The sequence below is a fragment of the Pogona vitticeps genome, chromosome 2, assembly GCF_051106095.1.
Source record: "Pogona vitticeps strain Pit_001003342236 chromosome 2, PviZW2.1, whole genome shotgun sequence".
NCBI classification, from domain to species: domain Eukaryota; kingdom Metazoa; phylum Chordata; class Lepidosauria; order Squamata; family Agamidae; genus Pogona; species Pogona vitticeps.
Window position 1 is genome coordinate 127,230,046 of NC_135784.1, and position 8,859 is coordinate 127,238,904.

The 8,859-nt window shown below is 41.9% G+C and overlaps 1 protein-coding gene across 2 annotated transcripts in view; it reads left to right on the plus strand.

Annotated features, from left to right (window-relative positions):
• CFAP52 (cilia and flagella associated protein 52) overlaps positions 1-5,847 on the plus strand; it is a 52,660-nt gene extending 46,813 nt beyond the window's left edge. The window contains exons 9-14 of one of the 2 annotated variants that reach the window (XR_012083773.2): positions 2,206-2,354; positions 2,867-3,012; positions 3,479-3,630; positions 3,927-4,110; positions 4,218-4,329; positions 5,358-5,847. Coding sequence is in view for 1 of the 2 variants with exons in the window: in XM_072990393.2 (XP_072846494.2) it covers positions 2,206-2,354; positions 2,867-3,012; positions 3,479-3,630; positions 3,927-4,029; positions 4,218-4,329; positions 5,358-5,533 (838 nt within the window). In the remaining variant the exon portion in view is untranslated. The remainder of the gene's footprint in view (positions 1-2,205; positions 2,355-2,866; positions 3,013-3,478; positions 3,631-3,926; positions 4,111-4,217; positions 4,330-5,357) is intronic. The other variant, XM_072990393.2, reaches the window with a different exon arrangement.
• Positions 5,848-8,859: the final 3,012 nt, after the last annotated feature.

Sequence of the window (8,859 nt, forward strand, 5' to 3'; positions counted from 1 at the left end):
GGTACCTTTTCTAAATATGTGCTAAGACAGTAATCCAGATTCAGCCCTTTCCTTTTGATTTACAAAAGCAGGCATTTCGTTATTGTTAATACAATTAACTAGGGAAACATAGTCATTCTGGATATTCCAAGAATTAGAGCAGCTAAGAACATAGTCGGATTTTTATTATTGTCTAGTACTTTTGTAGTCTTTCATTTTCCCTATTTCCTTATCATAGTTTCTCTAAATGCCAATATAATCTCTTGCTTTGGAATTTTGGATAAGGAACCCAGTATAGAAACCATACAGAGACTTACTTTAGTGCTCCTTCTTACCAGTGTTTTAAGACACATGCAAAAATTGGAAGAAATACACAATTTATTTTCTCAAGAAAAAGGCGAGCACACCTGTTAAAAGGACAATCCTACCAGCACCCCTTGAGTGTTTGACTGGTGGCAGTTCTTTATGTGTTTGGAACCAGACCAAGCCCACTGTTCCTGGTTGGGTTAGCTCTGTGCAAGAGAAGGATGTTGAAAGAATTCAACCCATTGTGAAAACAAAGAGGAAAAATAAGTTGGACATCTTGGTAATATGAGCTGGGAGAGGACCAAAAGTTTGGGTTCTCCAATCCACTTTTGCTCACTAGAAATCACTTCCAAAATCTGCTTTGCCTTTTGATCTTTCAGCAAACCCTGTGCTTCTGTTTTCTGACTTTGTGTGCAATTATGATGACTAAACACTTACCCAATTATTTACCTAGTTGCAAATTCTGTACTGCAAGCAGATTTAAAAATAGTATTCACAAAAATATTACCAGCACACTTCATCTTCTTGCCCTGGAAGTAATGTTCTCATGGGACCTCCCTCGGAAGGAGCATTTAGGTGGGGAAGATTCCATTTCTGAGGTGCCCTTCAAACTTAGCCCCAACTTTATGAGAACTGTTTTTTTGCTAACAGGTCTCACACATTTGATGGCACCATAAAAACAAACTAACCAGGAGTACATAATTATGCTGGTTCTGTGGGGAACATGCCTAATTAGTGTTGTCATGTGTTTTGATTCATCCAGAAGTATTCTTCAGTTGTGTTCAATCCATTCATGGTAGAGCAGCTCATATGGTAGGGATTATATTCATTTAAATAACTTTTTTGTGTAAATATGATTGTTTCTTTCAATCTAAACAATTGCTAACATTGGCTGAAATCCTGTTGCTTAGTGTAATAAGTCACAACTAGAGTAGGCCCAGTTGAATTTATGGACGACTTGACTCATCAAATCATCATTGATTCAGTGGGCTTACTCTGGTTGTGACTTCCTACGCTAAGCAAAAGGACTTTAGCCATTGTCTTCAGAAACATCCATCCACATTAATGCCAATATGGTGTTTAAATGTGGTGGTTTCTTCCATTACATTCTGGGTATACCACATGCTATCCTGTCTGCCCGGGTTCCTCATTTGTTTGTATTCTCCTCATCAATAGGCAGAAAAATTATTACCTGCTGACAATAGCAAGACCATGATGTTTCTTAAAGATGATAGTTCAGGTGCCCTTTCTGCAGATTGAGATTGACAGCTTGAGACATTTTCTGCTCTACATCCCTCAATCCCCCAAGGGAGTCCAACATACAGGATGTTTTAGACATGGGTAGGGGCAAGAATGTGTTAAGCACCATGTCTTGAAGAGAAGCCCTTTTGCCATCCTGATTAGTACCAGAAAATCGTTACTGTTGTCTACATCTGAGTTATCTGGTTCTGGTATGGTTCCAGCTTTATAGCTCCAGGACCACCTGGTAATGCTAGTAGACTAAGTTGCAAGAAAACAACCTTTATTGTGTTTCCTGGTGTACTAAAAGCTTCATATTATTTTCCTTCTCTCCCACTTCAAGTCTCCACCTATGATATTTGAACTCTCCTGCGCTCCACTTTAAGTGTACATTTTGGCTCAGCCTGCACTAAAAGTGGCTAGGTTTCATTCCCCAGTCTTGAACACTTTGATCATTTGATCTGTCGGGATCATTTATTATCAACTTGATTATAGGATTTGCTTACCAGCTGCTTGTCATTTCCCCCCCAGAACAATAACATACAAAGAAGTTCTGAGTGAGGAATGGGATTCAGTGTCATAAGGCCCAGTAGCTCAGTTCTGGCATCTCATCAGGAGATTGAGATACACAATATGTTTGTTACACTGACCTTCCTAAACTGGATTCCCTTCCTCCAACAGTGGTACATCAGACTTGTTTGCCACCTGCTCCAAAAGTGACATCCGTGTTTGGTATACACCAGAAAATAGGGAACTCCTGCGGATTACAGTCCCCAACATGACATGCCATGCCATAGATTTCATGAGGGATGGCAAGAGCATCATTTCAGGTGAATGTATTTTGCATTGTCCTATTTACTGAGAAGTGATAGCCATTGTCAGTTGCTTTACATTTATGATTGTGCCCCTGGTTGGACTGTTAAACCTTGCCCATAATTTGCTAAGATTTTTGAATACTTTAGCACTGTTGCGTTATGGTGAGGATTCAAGATTTGGGTGAACAAGCAGAGTGGATTCTGGTTCTGTAGTCTGATGTCATGGAAAACACAAGTTGTGCAGATTAATCTCTGCTGGTTTAACTCCTGCAACTGTTGCCTTTTCCCATTAATAATACTTAGGTTCATTTGCTGAAGAAAAATGTAATGCCTTCCATCCATTAGCTTTTTCCTTAAATGGAATTGGTGATCAAAGCCCTGGAAATTGGACAGTGGTGAGCTGTATGGTGAGATTGCAGACATTCTTGCACCAGCCTGCTACCTGACTATGATGCATTTAAATATATATATGGGGGACTGGGAGAGAAATACTTTTGTCTTAGAAAGCATTTTCTATTTTCTATTAGCTTGGAATGATGGGAAAATCCGTGCTTTTACCCCAGAAACTGGACGGCTAATGTATGTGATAGAACATGCCCATAGCATGGGTGTGACAGCTGTGGCTACCACAAGTGACTGCAAAAGAATCATCAGTGGAGGAGGTGAAGGGCAGGTAATGTGCTGTGAGGTTTCATGGGTGTATTCTACTGATATCACCAGCATATTTTTTTCAATCACTTCTTCATTCAGTACAAAGTACTATTTGAACCACTGCAAATAGAGAGAACTTCTGTACCAGCTGGTGCCAACTACAACATAGTTATTTTTCATGAATAGCAGGCCACACATTTAGCCATATATCATCATGTGCTGCATTATTTATGTGACAAACATTCATATGGGAAGCAGATCCCAAAGCTTAAGAACAAGTCCCTGGCTTAAATATCATCTCAGACATAAACCTTTTCAGATGGCCTTAGGCAAATTGCCCTGACTATAGTCCCCATTATAATATGGAGATAGTACAAGTCCAACTCTATTGGTTTGTCAAGGCTTGCTGAGATAAAATATTCTGAAGCACTTTGAATGCTTGCAGGGAAGGGGAGGCACAAAATAAATGCTGCTTTTGTTGGCTGCAGGTGAGGGTGTGGGAAGTTGGTAAAGAGACGCGCAAACTGGAAGAGGTAATGAAGGAGCACATCTCTTCTATCTCATGCATCAAGATCAAGAAGAACAACCAAGAGTGTGTCACAGCCAGCATTGATGGAACATGCATTATCTGGGATCTTGTGTAAGGTCATTCTTGTTTGGAAGTGTCATTGTCCTAGCCATAGTTTGTGCTCATTTCTTCTTTACACTGCAGATGATATTGCAAAAACAACAACCAAAAAAGGAAGAAAGGCCACTGGTATTTCTGGGATAGGACTACATGTTTTCACATACCTCAGCAACTCAAGAGGTTTTAGTGCTTCCCAAATCACAGATCAGTACCTAAAAAACATAAATTATTGATGGATGGGTTGGAATGTATCTTATCTGATGGTAGACAACTTAAAAGAACCTGGGGGGATTTCTTTTCCCCACTAGTCGCTTCATGAGGCGTCAGATGATCTTGGCCAACACCTTGTTCAAATGTGTGTGCTATCATCCAGATGAACACCAACTTATCACAAGTGGCACAGACCGGAAGGTGAGTAGCTGTGCGGGGTTAAAAGGAAGCACCTGGAGATGAGTCCAACAAGGCTGATCACCACCTAAGAAGGGCCCAGCAGTAAGTCTAAATATATCTCTAAGTAAATATATGAAATAGACTTTGTGTTGTTATAAAAGGGAAACTTCAAACAGTTTTTCCACTTTGGATTTTCCTCTGCTTTGTAGATAGGTTACTGGGAGGTGTTTGATGGATCCCCAATCAGAGACCTTGAGGGCTCCCTCTCTGGTTCCATCAACGGGATGGATATCACATCAGATGGAACTTATTTTGTCACAGGTATGTTGAATGAATAGATGTTCTGCTTTCCATCTACAGAGATGCCCCCCTCATCATTTCTTAATATCTACTTTGCTGACAAGTTTTAGAACTGGAAATTGAGAGGTAGGTATCCCCTACAGACATCCAAGGAGGTGTAGTAGAATGGAGAAGAAAATAGAATTTAGCTTGAGAAAAGGTGGGAGGAGAGTGGAATTACAGTAAGCTTTGAAAGATGAAACTTTAAAAATGATCACTCTTCGAAGTTCCTGTTAAACTCCACTGTTACACTCAAGAAACAACACTTTTTTCATTTATTTCTGCCACGGTTTCCAAATGTGTTACTTTCACCCCACTCATTTTTCCAACTCTAGTTTCTTCATCCTTGCAGCTTAGGACTGCATCTGCTTTCAGTTCCTAGTTTTGTCTTATGTACTAATAGGATTTCTTCAAGAGAATAATAATTGTGTGGTGTCATCAATTCTGACTTACGGTAACCCTTTTCAGGGTTTTCCAGGTAGAGAATACTTATTCCCTTCCTTTGGGGCCACCCTGGGACTGTGCAGCTTGCTCAAGGCCACACAGGCTGGTTCTACTTGCAGGAGGCACCGTGGAGAAATTGAACTCCCAACCCTCTGGCTTCACAGCCAGATTCCTAAACCACTGACCTATCTAGTCAGATACCTTCAAAAGATCACAGATCTTTCTATAACGATAGCACCAGGCACACACAAGAGGGGAGGTATCGGCAGAAAGCTCACGCTGTGTAATAGTATAAAGAATGCCTCAGAAAGAAACCAAAGCAGAGTGTGTCGTGGCATGTTCAATAGGCACAGAGCATTAAGTGGCTGGGGTGGGGGAGGGGAAGAAGTGAGGGGAATGTGAATGTAAGAAGAGTATTGTGGAGGAAGGCCTGACTGATTGAAACCCTGAATAGGAGCACTCCTCACAGCCACATTTGGTGTTCCTCTTCCTTTCTCTTTATTCCTGAAAGAGACTAGTGGCCGATTTACTCAGGGCCTCATATCTCTTTCTTCTCTCCACCACAGGAGGTGACGATCACCTTGTGAAAGTCTGGGACTATAACGAGGGTGAAGTGACTTTTGTTGGTGTTGGCCACAGTGGCAACATCACCCGTCTGAAGATCTGCCCTAACAACAAATATATTGTCAGTGTGAGTGCTGATGGTGCCATTCTTCGATGGAAGTACCCTCATACCCACTAATGACTCAGAGCAGTAGAAGTACTTAAAAATTGTGTAGAAATTTCCATTAATCGAAGCTTAGGAACTCTTCTTGCTTCTATGGAGATGCTGTTAAAAACAGTTTAATGAGAAATAGTGAGAAACCTATTATATTTGGCCACATAGCCAAGTGACCACTGTTTCCATGGGTTTCAGTTGGTGCTTCATCACGTGACACAGTCAGCCCCATTCCTGGCACATTTGTGTTTATGTTTTCGATGTACTCTGTTGGAACTGTCAGTTAAAATCATTTGTCCTGTCCTTTTCCTTCACAATGAATTTCTATGTTGTGTAAATCTGTGGTACTGTGTGCATCTTTCACTTTTACCTGCTGAAAAAGTCCAGAGGTTTAAAATCTTGTCCGTAATCCTATACCTGGAAATGTTCTCAAAAATGTGTCATATTTGGGGCTGCAGGACATCAATGACAGCAGTTTTTGGCATGAAAGGAGCAGTGAGAAGTTTTTGATGCAATAGTTAGAGCCTAGTTCCTTCTGACTCTGTATAGGTTGCATTGACTGGCAGTGGCACTCAATGTTCAGAATCAGGAGTCTCTCTCAGCCCTTCCTGGAATCTCCTGCAAGACAAATGTACTGAATCACTGAGCTGTGTCACTTCTCCCTGGATAAGTTTATTATCCAGCCTCCTCCTCAAAATCTCTGGGGAAATCAAATCCATTGTTTTCCACTAAAACCCCTTTTTCATTTATCAATCATTGCTATATACATTTATTGTAACTATAATCCTCAACAGTGATTATTAGGAAGCTTTTTGTGCTATCTTAAAGGTATACCACTTGGATCTTGTATATTTAATTTAGAAACCCAGACTAAATAGGAGACTGGAATGACATTTCTTGCTGCCATGGGGAGCATTTCAGACTTGTGTGATTAGGCACTAAGCAGCACATTCCGGTGGATGTTCACTGAGAAATAATCCCCACTCTATTCAATGGGATATAGTCCTGAAGTAAATGTGTTTGGGATGGCAGCCTGAGCTATCCAGAGACCCTCAGACTGCATTTGACTATGGAACTCTAGTAATAATTCTGGAAGTGACACATGGCCCAGTATCTTGTTGCACAACTTTGTGCCACACAACTATTATAATAGCACCAGCTGCAGCCATTTTGGAGAGAATTAAAGGTTTCCTATTTCTCCTCGGGTACCAGAGATCCTTAGGGAACCCTTAAATCCTTCCCCTTGTCCCTTTTCTTTTCCTCTTCATTCTCACTTAGTGGCCCCAGAACAGCATGGAGTCAGGCTAAGGACTGCCAGCTGCCCATCTGTGATCCATCCTGTTTATGTATTATGCTTCTGATAGATACTATGTTTGGTCCTGTATCATCATGGAGCATGCCATTTGACATCCAGACAACAGGTGATCTCTTTAGACTGAGAGCCACTGTTCCAGAACCATTTAGTTCCACAACCAGTAACTCAGGGACAAATGGTAACAGATAATATCACATAAGAAATTGATGTATGAGGAGTGTTGCATGGCGTATTTGCTAGGTTTTAATATGGAGCAGAGTGTCCTGGGGTATCACAATGTCTAAAACTATGTGTAAGTAGGTCTAGTAACATTGCTTGAGGATTTCTCCAGGTGGGTAGAGTCCAGCATCTCACCAATGCAATGTGTTTTCATAGAACTACTTTATAGTGGCTACCACTGTTCTTCACTGCTCGGGAAAGTGTCATTAGCTGTGGGAATGAGTTGGTTCCAAGGGCACAGTCTGAACAGGCAAATTAAGCTGCAGTGTGTGCTTGCTTTACTGCTAATCCTACCCAAGAAGCCAGGGGAGGAGAGGGATGGGATATAGGAGACTACCCAGGGCAAGCATTAGAGCAAGAAGCCAAATAATGCCATATCCTGATTTGGAATGGGATTAAAAAGTCTGCTTAATGACATACTGGGTATCTTCTGTGACAGGGATGGAAAGGAGGTGGTTTTGAATCTGCTGGTAGATCTTTCGATGTATACCAGCAAGGATTTCTGATTCTCATTTGTTAAAACAATAGTAGCAATAAAACAACACACACCCTGGTTCTAAACAAGCTGTACCGGTGAGAGCGAGAAAGCTTAAGGTAACAAGGAGTGGTTTTTTGTGTAGAAGGACCTTGAGCTCATTCAGTTCTGCTACTCAGAACCAATAACTGGGTTCAGAATTCCCACATTATAAGTGCATGGCTTTTGCATGAAGCTCCAGTTAGTAGAGTTGAGGGATATTAAAAACAAACACTTGTCTCTCTTCTGAGATGGCAAGAACTAACTTGCAGTGCTGCTAATAGGTCCATTTGCATTCCCTTGGCATCCACACATCCTGTTTCTCATTTTCCCACAAGTGGCTGCCTGTGAGTAGTTGGATATATTACTCCGAGTCCAGTTTAGACAAGGAGCCTGTCTCCAGTTTCCTGAGAAATATTGTTCAACTCTAGTGAGAGATTGTGAGCCTACTCTTTTGGACCTGGGAGGCGTTCACGGCACTCCCTGCTAGCTGAGCAGTTCCCATTTTCAAAGACTCAGCCATCTCGCAGCAACCTTCAAAACAGTTCTTATGCATAGCCTGTCCTCCTGTGCAGCAGCACATACATTAAACACAGTGGGGTCTGCCTCTCATTTGGTTCCAAACAATACGTTGACAGCTTTCACCCCATTGGTACAGTTCCAGAGAATAGCTTTTCTTTTCCACAGTCACAGTGGGGGAATGCCTGGTAACTTTCTTTGGGTGTAAGAGGCTTCCTGCCTCTGACTGGGTTTTAAATGGCAAATGGTAAAAGGGCAGAAGTCAGATGCATGCTGCTTTATTTTTCCCTTGCTCTTTGCCCAGGAGCATTTAGGTGATGATAAGGACATGGCCAGCGTTTCCCTTCCCACACAAGTCTGGAAATGGGCAAAGTGCACCCCTCCAGCCCAGACTGCCAGTGGCGAGTATAGCAAGTGGTAGAGGATGCTGGCAGCTGCAGGCCAGCAATGCCTGGAGGGCCACCTTTTGTATATAATTTTGTTCCTGCTCATGCGGGAAATGAACCTATCGTATCATGTAAAGTACAAGCAGGGATAAAACTGTCCAGGCTATACTTCAGGCTATAGACATGATGGTGGAAGGGATATGGTGGCGGAAGGGACATGGTGGCCCTGCAGGTTAAATCCCAGAAGCCTTTGTGCTACAAGGTCAGAAGACCTGCACTCGTAAGATCGAATCCACACAACCAAATGAGCCCCCATCGCTTGTCCCAGCTCCTGCCAACCTAGCACTTTGAAAGCATGCAAAATGCAAAAATGCGAGTAGATAGATAGGTACCACCA